Source organism: Schistocerca serialis, chromosome 5 (assembly GCF_023864345.2).
Source record: "Schistocerca serialis cubense isolate TAMUIC-IGC-003099 chromosome 5, iqSchSeri2.2, whole genome shotgun sequence".
In the NCBI taxonomy this organism is placed as follows: Eukaryota; Metazoa; Arthropoda; class Insecta; order Orthoptera; family Acrididae; genus Schistocerca; species Schistocerca serialis.
In genome coordinates, this window is record NC_064642.1 from 448,316,446 (window position 1) to 448,332,832 (window position 16,387).

At 43.2% G+C, this 16,387-nt stretch overlaps 1 protein-coding gene across 1 annotated transcript in view; it reads right to left on the reverse strand.

Annotated features, from left to right (window-relative positions):
• The window catches only part of LOC126480783 (protein jagged-1b), a 580,451-nt gene that overhangs the window by 107,521 nt on the left and 456,543 nt on the right, over positions 1-16,387 (reverse strand). The window contains exon 4 of the mRNA XM_050104094.1: positions 2,153-2,407. Within this exon, the coding sequence (XP_049960051.1) occupies positions 2,153-2,407 (255 nt within the window). The remainder of the gene's footprint in view (positions 1-2,152; positions 2,408-16,387) is intronic.

Sequence of the window (16,387 nt, forward strand, 5' to 3'; positions counted from 1 at the left end):
TGTAATATTTATCAGTTTATAAACTGGTCTCCGGATGTTTAGCCATCGTCAGGTACGAAGATAAATATGTGACTGCAAAATTTTTGTGGGATCAAAGATTGAAAACAGGTGTATCTACAGAGTATTTCAGTTGGTTTCCAAGAGCGGCAGTTGTTGATGTTTGATTTAGGACAAAAACTAAAGGGATTATTTCAATATTTTTGTTAATGTTTGATTTAAGAGTTTTTTCAGTATTTTACTGAAAGAGATCCTCTCGTTTTAGTCCTAAGTCAAACATTAAAAATTGTCATCTTTGGAAAAAACTAAGAAACTCTTTGGACACTATGGAGATATAATGTTGGGAGATGGCGTCACACGGTTACGTTGTACGTTGCTTTGAAGCCGGCGCCACCTTATTAGATTTACCAAAACTTTGGTAGACCACTGTTTACGATCGCTTCTTGTTCTTAATCTCTATCATGTGTACACAGCAGCTGTTTTAAATATGATTAAAAAATGTTTCAGTGTTTTGGTGAATAACACAGTGTAGGGAAGACATTTTCAGACGTTTTTCTGTTCTTAAATTCATGTTTTAGCCAGTAATACGACAAATTTTGCTTCGATGGTGGTGTAACTTTTTTTTTGTTATACGTTTAGAGTAACCATGAAGGGAAGTATGTGATCTGAAAACGCTTCTTTCATAATCTAGTATTTTGATTAATACGGACTGACCGAACTGACGTTCGGTCTATGTGCTCTTCTCGAAAATGCTGGGAACGTATTTTGCCATATTTAGTCGGTTTTCAATCTTTCGTTCTCACAGTGCTCCTCAAGAGAGCTTTTCGAGTTGGATCGATAGGAAATATAAAGTCAAATGACGGGATTAAGACCACTACAGTAAAAGTAAACAGGGCAACCGAAATTCTCTTAAGCGAGGTAGGACGTCAAACGGGCTGACTTGGAGCAGGAGAGGCATTTTAATTTCCACTGTCTACTTTTAAAAATAAATTTATAAATTTATAAATTTATAAAACTTTCTCAGAATGACCAGGAAGGATTCGGGATTCACACCCATTGCAGTGGAAGCTCAAAAACGTAAGAAAAAATTTTTTTCTTATATCTGAAATTTCGTCAGTTTTTCACTTATTATTGGCTGCATTTGTTCCTATAGGTACACTTTTCTTCACAACTAGGAGAGATTTTTCGATGAATTTTGCACATCATACGAACCATAGTTACAGGTGTATGAAACTCTAGAATTTTCCAAATCTATTAAAAACTGTGGTAAAAATTGAGATAATTAACTATAAAATTTGAGTTTTTTTCTAAACATGGAGTTTAAAATGTAAAAGCTTATTCATTTTTTAATAAATTAAATAAATTCTACAGTTTCATACACCTGTAAGTATGGTTTGAATGCTGTGAAAAATTCATTGAAGAGTCTCTCCTACTTATGAAGAAAAGTGTTCTTACAGCATAAAATTCAGGCAACAGTAACTGAAAAAATGATGAAATTTCACATGTAAAACAAAATTATTTTGTCATGTTTGTGAACGTCCACTGCTGTGAGTGTGAATCCTGAATCCTTGCTGGTCATGTTGACAAAGTTTTATAAATTTATTTGTAAAAGTATAGACAGTGGAAATTAAAATGTCCTGTGGTGCCTCTCCTGCTGCAAGTCGGCCCATTTGACTTCCTACCCCCCTTAAATCATTTTTATCAAAACACTTCCACCAGAAGCTGATGTTTGGGGCAACTAACATGGCCGACGTCGGCTTCAAGTGTGCGTCACGAAAAGTTCCCTTATCATACTTTCATAGTAGATACACTAGTTTAAATCTTTGTTCCCACAAAAATTTTGCAACTACATATATTGATGTTCGCACCTGACGATTGCGAAACAGCTGAAAACTGGTTTGTAAAGTAATAAATATTGTAGGATATACACCAATGTCGTGTGTTTCTTCGTTCACAAAATTGTATTTGCTCAAGGCATAATCCTTTCGAAGCACAGTAGTGCATTAATTAGATCAAATAAAAATTAAGTAGGAACAAGATAGAGAAGACTTTTCACCCAGCAGTAGAAGTCAAATGGTTGAAGATGATGATGACCGACTAAATGGATGGAAGTGAAGTGTGCAGAGAGCTTGTGGGCGCCCTCCTTGGCACTTACCGGACTCGCAGTTTGGACCTTGCCAGCCGTCGATGCACTGCTTGTCGCCGTTGACGTCGCATCGGTAGTGGCCGAACTTGTCGTCTCGCGGCCGGCAGAACTTGGTGCACGTCAGGTTGAAATAGTGCGAGTCGCACTGGACGCGCACGCGGTACGTGATGCGCGAGTTGTTGCCGTCGTAGTTGAGCGTGTGCCACGCGCTGCTGGGCACGATGATGCCGGAGAACGTCGCCTCCTCGATCACCCTGGTGCGACCTGCCGACACACCAGCCCGGCTCAGTACGTACTTCAGTGGTTCAGCACAGTCATTATGCAGATTGTAACGCGTGTAAGTGCAGCTGTTTCTATTGGAGACGGAGGACAGTGTACTGAACAACATTACATCAGTATTTATGTCATATTCAGACTAATAATTGCAGCTCTTAGAAGTCGTATATTTTTAGGCTGGGTAGTACCTCCAAGAACATATGGCAAAAGCAAGCCATTAACGCTTATTTTACCCTGGGCTGCAGGTCAGCTGTTGAGCTTTGGACACACGAACCCAAAACGGTTAGTCTACACCGACAGGCGTAGTCTACTTAGCGGTGCAGTTATGATCGTGCAGAAAAGTAGTAGTAGTAGTAGTAGTAGAGGGTTTTTTGGGCGCACGACAGCAAGGTCTTCAGCGCCCGCTCAGTAACATAGTGAGACGGGTGTCAAGAAAATACCCAGAACAGTAAGATAAATCAGAACATAAGACACAGGTAACGAGCTTTGAAAAAATATGTGCCTACTCACACCAAAGCGAGGGACAAAGCATGTCGTCAGCAGTAAAATACGGAAAACACAGGAAGAAAGTGGTAGAGGGAGCTAAAACAATGTAGCAGATGGAAGTGGCTGGCTCACCGCAAGGAAAAAAGGGAGGAGTCAGCCACTCTGCAATACACTAAAACCTCCAGCCTAAAAGTTTAGGCCAGAGTCCATACACATCACAAAACTTGAAAACACACACGTCTCATCGTTAGCTAAAACACAAGGCAGATCCCCATCAAATCGTGCTTCTGCCCTTTCATCACGGTATAAAATGAAGTCTGTTAAAATGTGTCGGACAGAGATTTGCACACCACAAGCATCACAAAACGGAGGATCCTCCCGCCGTAATAAAAAGCTATGTGTGGCGTCGGGTAATAAATTATGTGACATGTTTGGAGGAAGACTGTTAAATGCAGAGAAAAAACAACTACCGCATTGAAATGGGTATATATTGAGGTACCAGATATAAAAACATCTGCTTTTATATGCGTTACACCCTGTGTACCAAGCATAGACATTTAGAGGAAAAAGAGTAATGTTCATACACAGGCTACACACATGCTAATAATTTGCCCCCGGCCCCCCTCGGCTGCATGCTCTAATAGCTCAGATGCCTAGAATGTGATGCGTGGATAGATGTATTTCAGTTGAGTCCTCATCAGTTGTGTATCAGAGTTTCTGGCTCACTATGAACTGATGCCAGATTTTTCGTTCGCCGTGCAATGTTGCTGCAGTCTGGTTGCAAACTGAAGAGCCAGGGGGCGAATCCCTATTCTGTCTACGCAGTGACGACGCGTGGAACACGTACAGCCGATGTCACAAAGCTATAAAGACCCTTCCACAACACGGACTTTTGAAATAGCGATGACACACGTACTGTAACGTTTGGAGAGTGTTAATTTTCCACTACAGTGAGTACAAAAATTAGTAACTAATCAAACTAACGCAAGGAACGCACACGAACATAATCTACGTAAATTACAGCGCGCTGCACTGCATTGTTAGAAGGGAAATTGATTCCTAGTCAGACTCAACGCCAATTGTAGCATTCTTCCTGGAAATGCCATTCCCACCCACCACAAATGGTTATTGCTCTTCAGTTTACAGATTATAGATTACCTGAGAGAAAAAAAATTCAAGATGGTGGAACAATTGTAGATAGTGGATTATGTCTTCGATCTTGGATTCGTTCTCGCCTTTTCAGCTTAGTAAAAGTGGATTATTTTGAATTTTCCCTGTCAGAAACATGACAGTACTGTAAGGGTGGGGAGGAGAAACTGACAACACTGCAAACTTGGCCACACAATCAAACACTGTCATAGGTTATTGCTTTATCCTGTGTTACCTAAGTGTGAGGTCGAAAGATTCAGTATTGAATATTAGACATACGCAGTTCAGAGGAAATTACAGAGCTTTTGAACATTGTAGGTGGAACAAAAGTGGTAATGTAAGATTGAATTCTACATTATTTTCTCATTGGGTGTGCTTGAAACATATAGATTGTGGAACGGCCTCGTGGTTCAGTACTGTGCAAAATAATGATATACATCAGTTCGTAAGTTTCCTTCCATCATTTATCAGATTTTGTCTACTATAATTTTCCATTTATGTCTCAATAAATGCAAAAAGTTCTGTATTACCTGCCAGTACAACTTGAATTTTTCTAACACTTCAAAATAACAGTTTATTTTCAGTAATTCAGTACCATTTGCTTGTAGACCTACTGACTAAATCATAAACTACATCGTGTACCAGTAAATACAGATTTAAAAAGCAAAAATGTCTGCTTTTTTAAAGAACACTAAAGTTATCAACAGCTAGTTCTACCATGTCAATAACGTACACCAGGGGACTTATAAATTCATTCCTCCAGAAGATATCACTTGTCCATAATATTATAGAATCTCTTTCACGCAGTATTTCTGAAATTTTTTAGCGTGTTAATCTGTAATAAAGTATTTTTTCAGAAACTGCTCAAATTATCTATAAGCAACCAGTCTTACGTGTTCCAGGTTCTGTTTTATCGATTTAGGCCCCAGTAAAATTGTCTAAGTTCATTTTATGTTGACATAAGAATCAAATGGGAATACATAAAGGAATATTAACGTGTGACTTCAACTCATTACCGCGATGCAAAGAAATAATTTCATCACATTCATATTTTAGGCAGTTTTTTATGTATGGAAATACACTTTGTTGAGCAATTTGCTGTTGTTAATGTCACCCTCCACTCGTCTCTGGTGGCAGCCGTAGTAAAACCCACCAAGTTACGAGGAGTTCGGATCTCGTGCGTGTAGCCAGGGTGAGAACAGGTAATTAGCAAGTATAATAACATTGAAGCAGGCATTTAACTGAGACATATCGAGCAAGATTCGCCTAATTTGTTACGCAAATACTTAGCACTGTAAAAAGTAGTGTAACTAGTGTAAATAACACGAGGAGGGAAATGGGTTCGTAGCGGTCTTTGCGGAGAAGACTATCGAGAAAACATACCTGCTTTTACAATTACGCTGTCAGGGAAAGCACTTAGTAATGAGAAGATAAGAAACCATACTTCAAGCGAATATTTAATGTGTCATACAGAAAAAGTCACATCTCTCTACAACGCCTGTAACAAATATTTTAATATGTACACTGCTGGACCAATGAGGTGAACCAATCACTGGTCGCAATATTTGCTATGTGAAAAATCGCTTCGGGGTTGCCTATAAGGAAGGGGTTCGTTGAACGAAATGTGCACTTGGGTGGAGGTCTCGAATGATGAGTCAGTAGCGTAATGTTGATATTAACGTTTTTGAGCAGGGGTTCACGTACAGTTATCGCTAATAGGGAGCACGTCTTCAGAGCTGAAGAAAGAAAGTCACTGACCTTGCCTGCTATGAGATCAAAAGTAGAACATTTTCGAACATAGGCTCATGTATGTTAAACATTTTACTTACTATCTGCGATTGTATTTTGATCTGGCATATTTAATTCATTGTAAAATTATGATTCCTAGGTATCGTATCCATTTCTAAAGGACTTAGTGTGAAATTTCCTTAAAAAGAGTGTGGCTACACTGATTAGGTGCTTTTCTGAAGCCTCTGTCCCTTTACTTGTACTTTTATGTTTGAAAACTCAAATCTCTGTACCAGAGCTTAACGTTTCAGTGTAGGTTTACTGTTCGTGACTATGTGCAGTGATTACTGACAGTCATCAATATATTTGCTATTGCAGAGTCTTGTTCGAAATTGTTCGATCTCTGCAGCGTAGGATGCGTCCCTGTTAAAAAGCATCTCTGATGCACAGCTGAAACTTTAGGGAATGAAATGTGGGTTAATATTCCAAAAAATTCGGATGCTTGTTCATTAGATACTTGTCTTGGGTGGTGGATGTTGTCTGAAGTTTCTATAGATGCTCATTTCAGACGTTGCAATAGGGAGTTATCTGCTGAGGGGTAATAAATCTTCATACTGTTTCCTGGTTGATATTATTAAACATATTTTTCCCATACAAAGTATGAGGCTTGTCAGTTCTTCTACAGGCAGTTCAACTACTGGGACAAATAGGTAAATTAATTACAAAATTGCGCAAATTTGCTTAGGTACTTCGTGTAAATTAGCGTATCCTCTTATATTGCCTCAAAATAATACGTCTCAAGAGATACACTAACTCAAAACGCAGATTCTTGGTTAATCTATCCCTTATTTCAGTTGCAGTATGCAGTATCTTTCTTCAGTGACTGTCCAATATATGATCTGTGAGTACACATACTTGCTCTCGCTGCCAATGTAAGTTAGCTCATGGGGACAAAACCGTGTTCACTTATATGTGAATCGTGTAAACTTGGGTCTCGATGTTTTCAGTTTAGAGCTGTTTGTGTGTTGTTTTCCTGAGGATGAGTTGCGAGAGCTCGCGTCCGTGCCTAGTAAAGAGTAGGAAACCGCCAGAAAGCACACTCTTGATAGATCTGTTGTCCGAGAATATACCACTCAATAATCGAAAACACCTTACCCATGAAACGATAACAAATAAATATTGCGAAATCATATTCGAGATTGAATGCGAGTGAACTGACCAATATGCCATGCACTTTGGCCAGGCGTGATAAAAAAAAGTGAAGAACATTATTTATTTCCAAGCAAAAATATGGAAGAGTACTTAAGTGGTACATAAGAAGGAAACGGTAAATTGTCCCTCGATAGTGCGTAATTTCACCAGGAGATTCGTCTGTTGAAAAATCTCAACAGAATATTGAACTTTCGGGAAGATGCGGCAAGAAGGGTAATGAAGTTATACATTACGCGCGGAGGAGCAGGAAGTGAGGTAAGCGACTTGTTGCTTCCCTTTATGTTGTACTCGAGGCTACATGTGTTATGATTTGCATGAGAGATTCACTGGAAGATCCTTTTTCCTGAATATGTTAAACGCTTCTCGTGCTTAATCCTTCTCGTGCTTAATCCAAAACTTATCGTTCGCAAATCGCGCAGCTCCCCGTTTGTTAGGAAAACCCGTCTGGAGACAATTCTTGCGCAAAAGAGCTACGACCATATGTGAAGAAAATTATAACCTGTTCCGCAAGGTTTTATTTAAACGGGATGCTTATACCTTACAAGGGTCATTCGAGCTGCCTTTCTTCTCGTTTGCCAACAACTACATTTCAGACGACGAGTTCTGCGCGGATGTTTGTCACCGGCAGCGAGATACGAGCCGTGCGAGCACCTCCATTAATTTCGTCGGCACATTCTTCTCTTTCCGCAAGTCGCTCCCGACTAGTCTAGCGGCACTTGATCACCGGGCAGAAGCGGCGCCATTGAAAAATGGCAACTTCGTGACGTCTACTAGAGAAGGCCATTTGCTCAGGCGTTCTTGTAAATGCGATATACACTATTTGCCGTAATTTAATTCTGATGGGAGGGTCTGTCAAATGTGAGCCACTTACCGAAGCCACCAATTTATCAATTGCACTTAGGTCGCCATAATAGACGATAAGTAATACGCGACACTAATTATTAATGCGCTGGAGGGCGACCGGTCCGGTGAGCAACTCACGTTGCATTAACGACTTGGTTTTTATGGCTACGTTTTCTTTTTTTGGCTCTGGACCTTCCGTTCGTACTGCCTAAACGTTCTCGCGTGAGCAGTCGGACCTGCACATTAACCTCAATCAGTTCTTTATAATGAGAGAAACTGGTGGGGGTGACATGTAACTTCTCCATCTTTCTCTGTCTTAGAATAGGGAAATAATCGTTCGTCAGCCCAGGTATGTATATCAACGGACGCGTACTTGAAAGTGACTTGATACAGAACCGTACAACTAAAACAGGAAACAGTTGTCCAATATTTAGTAACTCTGCATTTACTTAATGAGCACTCCTTTTTTCTTCGTTAAGAGTAGTGACCCTCGTAAATTTATTCATGATTTTTTAAAAAGTGTTTCCATTCAAATTTGGGTTCCATTTCAAGTTACAGGTCTCTCTGTCTGGGCTGAGAAAACGGTTGTCCGGAAGCTCGGCCTGTACAGTATCTTCATTTCGCTTCTGACTCATTAGTGCTGAATCGTGAGGTGGTAGTCGAGGGCGAGACAGTTTATTAGAGACGGAGCTTTAGCTTGAAAATGATTCCCAAATCAAACGTGTTAGGTGCAATCTAACAAAGGCGTACTTCATATTTTTGTAACAAATGAAGTAACAGGAAAGCCAATCATGCTAGATGCTGGCAGATAATCAACATTTGTCTGATACTTTAAAAAAAATGCTTCTGGTGAAAGAGTTATTTAGTATAGTTAAGAAATATGGAACATACGGCATGTCTGTATAAAATAATGCATACCTATTGTGACGTTCCAATAGCTTGCCGCAAGCACTCCACGTCGTGTGACAATGGGTGTAAGTATCAAACGACTGTGATGGTACATAGGAGCATTTTAATCAACTGGAAAATTTCTACGAGCTTCACTTTTTATACGAGGGCAACTTTTTTCCATTTCTTGAAATGGAGATTTGCAACATGTAGCTACACCTTCCAGATACTTCTCAACATAATCGCCGCTCCAGCTTATACACTTGTCACAGCATTGAACCAACTTTCCAGCATTGAACTCTATAAAGGTTTGCAGCTCGTTGTCTATGCCAAACTGCTTTGCTAACAGCCGTCGTTTCATGTGAGCGAAGGCAGGCTATATGGTGGATGATAAAACATTCCCCATTGAAAACGCAGCAGGTGTGTCTTCGTTGCAGCTGCGGTGTGTGGCCGAGAATTGTCATGAAGAAGGAAAGTGCCTGAGAACAATATTCCTCTTCGTTTGCTCTGAATTGCCCGTCGTAGACGGTTTTTCCCATCGCTTCTTTCCCCGGCGGCCTGCGTCATGAACACCTGTACGTCCTGCTTAATTTTCCAGCACCTTTGTCGTACTTTGCTGTCACGCGTGACAGTTACGTTATGAAATCAGACGCAACTCCTCAGCATGAAGAAATCGAATAACAGCGCACACTTCAAACTTGGCGGGAGATTCTATTGTTCTAGGCGGCTTTACGTGCACACTGTGTGCTCCAAACTGGAAAGTATGACGTGACGCGATCGATGGGCATACTAGAGACACTTCACAACACATCTATGCAAAGCTTCAGAGGATTTTCACTGTGGTATTAATTTCACGACTGATGGGGCCTGGAGAAAAAAAAACCGTTGTAGATAACTGGCTCTGCACTCTGAGACAAGCCTGTAGATGGTTTGCTTCTACAGACATTATCAAATTCTGTCTCCACAGATGAAGACCACGCGCTTAGGTGATACAATTTCTATGCCCATTTTGCGATGCGGCTGTCTACGAGATCAACGTAGAGACATGAAGGCTCATCTCAGCTTGGTGAATTCAACGCGTCTCGTCCTCGGTACAGAGCGAAGCGTACGCGGTGGGCGGAACGGAGCGCCCTCTCGGCGATTTAGAGACATAAATAAGGGGAATTGAATTATCTTGATGAAGGCCAGCGCCGGGTGTCGTGTCGTGGATTTATCTGTCCGGCCCTGGCGCAGGCGGCCGAGCAGGTGTCTGCCAGCCCGGCGCGCACAATGGGAGCGACATTCCTGGCGGAGCCGGCCGTGGGAAACGCCTGGCGGCAGCGCCACGCGGGGAGCGGGCTTCGATCCCCGGTCGCAGCATGTGGCGCCGGCTGCCGCTCCACGGCGCGCCTCTCCGCCTCTTCCCAGTTCCGATTTATTGCCCACCGCCGGCTGACTCCCAGCTCCCCCCCCCCCCCCCCCCCCGCCCCATCGTCCGCCCACACCCCCTAACACAGACTAGGGCAACCTGTTGCTCCTGATCCACATGCTGCCCCACTTGTGTCAACACGTCTTCTGGCCACGGAATGAGGTGATGCAGGGGATGAGACTCTGCGGACTCAGTTCTTCATCGAAGCATTCTGAAGCAGTCATTCTATAATTTGAAGAAATTCATAGTCCAGAATTGCCAACAGCTGTTAATGAAATAAATATTTGCTACAGCACTTGTTCCGATGATCATATAATCTTCAATCATCTTCAGGTGTCAAAATTATTTACAACAGCCTATGTGGCAAGGTTCTTACTATGGCTTCAAATCAAATAAAATCCATCCTGCGGCAACAGTAAAATACATTATGCAGTCAATAGTTAAATGTACTAAACAGTTAATCAGTCTTCGTGTACTGTCATAATCAGTATATTCAATATATATTTGAAGAAGGTCTACCACTCGTGCGACAGCATTTATTTCTCCAACCAGCTTTCCAAGAATCTTCAACTCGAACACTACAGCCTCTGTAGTAAGGCCTCTAAATGCCTCTTGATGGACCGGAAAGGACCATTCGAGAAACTAGAGTTGAAGCAACTGAAAATCCTAGGAAGAATACTACGGCCAATGACAAGAGAGGATGGAACCTACGGGATCAGACACAACAGTGAGCTGTACCATCTCCCAAAAGACATAATCACATCTACGAGGGAGAGGCTATGACCTCTTGACATTTGACACGCATGAAGCCCTGCAGATTCATGAACAGAATCATAAACACGACATGTAGAGGGAAATCCTCCAAGCACAAATGGATCACCAGTGTGGAATCACACGTGAAGGGATTTTAAGTTCCACTAGAAACCATAGAGGACGTTCCACATTCAGGCATTTGGCTCTGCAAGAGGTATTCCGAGTATTCCTAACCAACAAAAAGAGTATAATTTTATGGTACTTGAAGGTGATCGTATGATCGAAACCGTTAGCAAATAAGGAAATGTTTTATCAGCACATCGTTTAGGAATATGATCTTTTTTCAAATACGAACTGCAATATCAATTATTTTCCGCCTCCAACATGATTCGAGTTCCGGTTCGGCAGCTATTTTCACCCGTCGCCGCTGAATCTGCATAAAATCCCGATGCAGCTGATATAATTAGTTCCTTCTCTTTCCTATCGTTTCTTCCCCCTCCAATTTCAATTTGCGTATTAAGTATTACAGCTGCGGATTTCGCGTGGTACCTGTTCTTTCGGACATGTCCGAAAGAACAGATACCACGCATTCATATAAACTACCATTGTTGTCTCCGGGTCTAATCTGTCCTCTAACCCATTTATTTGCTTGTCATCTTGAGTAATTTGCAACACACATCTCCCTATTAGCCGATGAGTCACCCTCGGATCACGTCTCACTGTCACGAGTGAAATTTGTTAAGACGAACCGTTTGTTAGTCTTGAGTTTCATATACATTGAAAGATTCATTTTGAAAATTTATTTAGTTCACCAACAGCACTCAACGTCAGCTTTACTTTTGCTTGCTTTGGCTGTCCGTCCACTCGTAGTAGTTGCTAGCTATTAGTAATAAACTCTAATAGTAAATACTTTTTTCAGATTTTGGGAATTCGCCTGGGTTCTAGACATGTTTCAAGGGATAAAGGAACATTTTGAGGTAGTGAAATTTGAATCGAAGTGCAATTTCTTGGATCTTTCGAAGGCAGTAGATTAAAAACCGATTTTTATGCAACACAACTGGCCTTGTTCTAGCGAACGGTCTCTCGTTATTAGCTATTATTACTGATATAACTCCTAAGAGTGCCGATTAAATCAGCAGGATTTGCACGTGTCAAAGTAGATTTTCAACTATGGTAGCAGTCCTCCTCGGTACCTGCACAGTCACATATTGCTAAACAAAGGGGTCTGGGTTCGATTGGAGCCGGGTCGGGAAGTTTCTCCGCTTGAGGACTGGTTGTTGTGTTGTCCTTACATTCGTATCGTCATAACGACCTTATACTAGTGAGATGGTTGAATGGGCCTGAAAGCCAATAAAAAAAAAAACCAAAAAAAACACTAGCGCCCAACATCAGTATCTTCTCTAGTATCACCTCCTGAAGAACTGGTTGCCGTTCCTACACACACACAACTCGTTGAGTGCCCCTAGCAGAGTTCTAGCTGTCATAAACACCAGTGGTGGACACACCCCATTACAATGTCCACTAAAAGGTGTAGGAAAGGATATCGCAGAGAAAGTCACGTCCTAGAAGGTCATTGAAGCTGTCGCTCTGCAGTGAAGTCTGCTTCTGAGCTCGATTCCCGATCTGGGACACAGATTTATTATCCGAAACTAGAGAAAGTAGTGGTCTGGAGCAAAATTGACGTTCTAACTCGAAGGTGTGTTTCCTCAATTCCGGGCATCGCTGATGTATGTGAACAGTTTTTAGCCGGCCGCGGTGGTCGGGCGTTTCTAGGCGCTTTAGTCTGGAACCGCGCGATCGCTGCGGTCGCAGGTTCGAGTCCTGCCTCGGGCATGGATGTGTGTGGTGTCCTTGAGTTAGTTAGGTTTAAGTAGTTTTAAGTTCTGGGGGACTGATGACCTCAGATGTTAAGTCCCATAGCGCTCAGAGCCATTTGAACCAATTTTTTAAAACTACGGTAACAATGAAAACAAAATTCAAGAGCTGAAGGAAGCTGTTTTATGACTTCCTATGTGGGTGGACCTCATACCACACACAAAAAAGGAATGTTAAAAATAAGCAGAACCAAACACCATCATTAGTCATTCATTTTTTGTTCAGCGAGGGACATAAAAAACGAGTTTCAATTGCTTGAACATTAACTAAGTATTAATCATAATTTGTTACTTTGAAGATAGGAGTGGCAAAATTTTTTTTACAGGTTGATGTTTAATTAGGTCCTTCACTTTGTTTAGGGTAATGGATGACATTGTACCTCTTTCTGGGGTAATGGTCGCAGGAGGTTTTGAACCAATGGTTCACTCGAGTACAGACAGCCGTTCAGCCAGAGAATAACAGCGGGACAGGAGGGGGCAGTGTGGCAAACTACAGCGCAGATTCGCGGCCGCCGCGGGAGATGTCGCGTGGCGGCGGTGGGCCATTATATGCTAATAGGCCGCACGCACTGGGTGGGGGTGTGGGGGAGGGGGGGGGGGGAGTGCTGGAAGAGAGTAGGGGCAGCCGTCCGCACATTTGCCAAACATCCCACGCCCGGCCATCCCAATCGGACGGCGCGACTGGGAGGCGGCCGGACATGAGATCGCACAAGCTCGGCCGGAAAAAAGGAAGCCAGAGGCGAGGAGAGAAGGAGGGGCCACAGTTGGAGCTTCGCAATTGGCGCTCGGAGCGAGACCTTGCGGACGAACAAAGGCGTGAGTACGCGTTGTTTGCTCTAACGTTTCTTCGTATCCACGAGGCAAAACGAAAACTAGCTGTAAAAACTGTTCACATACATCAGCGATGCCCGGAATTGAGAAAACACACCTTCGAGTTAGAATTTCAATTTTGCTCCAGACCCCAGTGTCCAACATCACTACATTCTCTAGTTTCGGATAATAAATCTTTGTCCCAGATCGGGATTGGTTGGGTTGTTTGGGGGAAGATACCAAACTGCGAGGTCATCGGTCTCATCGGATTAGGGAAGGACGGTGAAGGAAGTCGGCCGTCCCCTTTCAAAGGAACCATCCCGGAATTTGCCTGGAGCGATTTAAGGAAATCACGGAAAACCTCAATCAGGATGGCCGGACGCGGGATTGAACCGTCGTCCTCCCGAATGCGAGTCCAGTGTGCTAACCACTGCGCCACCTCGCTCGGTCCCAGATCGGGAATCGAGCTCGGAAGCAGACTTCACTGCAGAGCGACAGATTCATTCTTGAATCATCTTCTAGGACGTGACTTTCTCTGAGATATCCTTTCCTGCACCTTTTAATGGACATTATAATGGGGTGTGTCCACCAGTGGTGTTTATGACAGCTTGAACTATGCTAGTGGCACTCAACGAGTTGTGTGTGCGTAGGAACGGCAACCAGTTCTTCAAGAGACGATACTAGAGAAGATACTGATGTTGGGCACTGCTGTCTGGAGCAAAATCGACGTCCTAAATCGTCCCAGAGGTGTTCCATGGTATTCAAGTCACGACTCTGAACAGGTCAGTCCATTTCAGGAATGCTGTTCTCCAAAACCCATGGCCTCGCATATGCTGCTTTAAGACAGGGTACATTGTCATGTCAACGCAGTCATCCTATCCCAGTAAAAAACGGTGTAAAATGTGTTCATATCCCTTCAAATGTAACAAAGTGCCAACTCCTCCGTAATTCATTGTTGCCCCGACACATGATGACAGGCAACGTTCTCCAGGCATTCGCCAAACCCACAGGCTTCCATCGGATTGCCATAGGGTACGGCGTGATTCACCCCTCCAAATAAGTCGTTTACAGTAGTCTGCTGTCCAGTCATACAATGTCTCGCTTTTTACACATCAAGCGTCGGTTACCACTGACTATAGAAATGCGTGACCTATAAGGAGACGCTCGATCATTGTACCCCATTCCTTGTAACTCCGTATGCATAGTCGGGTGGACGGCTGGTAACACCTTGGAACTCGCGAGTAATTCCTTCCGCTAATTCAAGAGATTTTTTCCAACCATCCACCGCGATGCTCGACGGTCCACATCCGATAGTACGCAGCGTCTGCCTGGTCTTGATTTAGCTGTTATTGTTCTGTCGCGTTTCCGCTGCAGGATGACATCACTAACAGTCGGCATACTTTTGACTAGCGGTGTATACTAGAGCAGCGAGGTAAGTGAAGTTTGTAATGTGGGATGTGGAAAGAAGATACTGGTAGATTGAAACCGTTAGGAGGTGGTTGAATTAAGGGGGGAGGGGGGGGGGGGCATGCATGAATAACTCAGCCGCCCAGAGAATTGGCAGCGGCGAAAGGGACCCAATACGTGTGAGAAGGTCTAGAAAAAATTATTATTATCTAAAGTCAGCATTTAAAACTTTAAGATTAGTATTTTCTCTTTGTCCAGACACAGAACTACACTACTGGCCATTAAAATTGCTACACCAAGAAGAAATGCAGATGATAAACGCCTATTCATTGGAAAAATATGTTATACTAGAACTGACATCTGATTACATCTTCACGCAATTTGGGTGCATAGATCCTGAGAAATCAGTACCCAGAACAACCACCTCTGGCTGTAATAACGGCCTTGATACGCCTGGGCATTGAGTAAGAGCTTGGATGGCGTGTACATGTACTGCTGCCCATGCAGCGTCAACACGATACTACTGTTCATGAAGAGTAGTGACTGGCGTATTGCGACGAGCCAGTTTCTCGGCCACAAATGACCATACATTTTCAATTGGTGACAGATCTGGAGATTGTTCTGGCCAGGCAGCAGTCGAACATTTTCTGTATCCAGAAAGGCCCGTACAGGACCTGCAACATGCGGTCATGCATTATCTTGCTGAAATGAAGGGTATCGCAGGGATCGAATGAAGGGTAAAGCCATGGGTAGTAACACATCTGAAATGTAACGTCCACTGTTGAAAGTGCCGTCAGTGCGAACAACAGGTGACCGAGACGTGTAACCGATGGCACCCCATCCATAACGCCGGGTGATACGCCAGTATGGCGACGACGAATACATGCTTCCAATGTGCGTTCACCGCGATGTCGTTAAACACGGATGCGACCATCATGATGCTGTAAACAGAACCTGGATTCATCCGAAAAAATGACGTTTCGCCATTCTTGCACCCAGGTTCGTCGTTGAGTACACCGTCGCAGGCGCTCCTGCGATGCAGCGTCAAGGGTAACCGCAGCCATGGTCTCCGAGCTGATAGTTCATGCTGCTGCAAACGTCGTCGAACTGTTCGTGCAGATGGTTGTTGTCTACCAAACGTCCCCATCTGGTGACTCAGGGATGGAGACGTGGCTGCACGATCCGTTACAGCCATGCGGATAAGATGCCTGTCATCTTGGCTGCTAGTGATACGAGGCTGTTGGGATCCAGCACGGCTTTCTGTATTACCCTCCTGAACCCACCGATTCCATATTCTGCTAACAGTCATTGGGTCTCTACCAACGCGAGCAGCAATGTCGCGATACGATAAACCACAATCACGATAGGCTACAATCCGACCTTTACCAAAGTGATGGAACGCATTTCTCC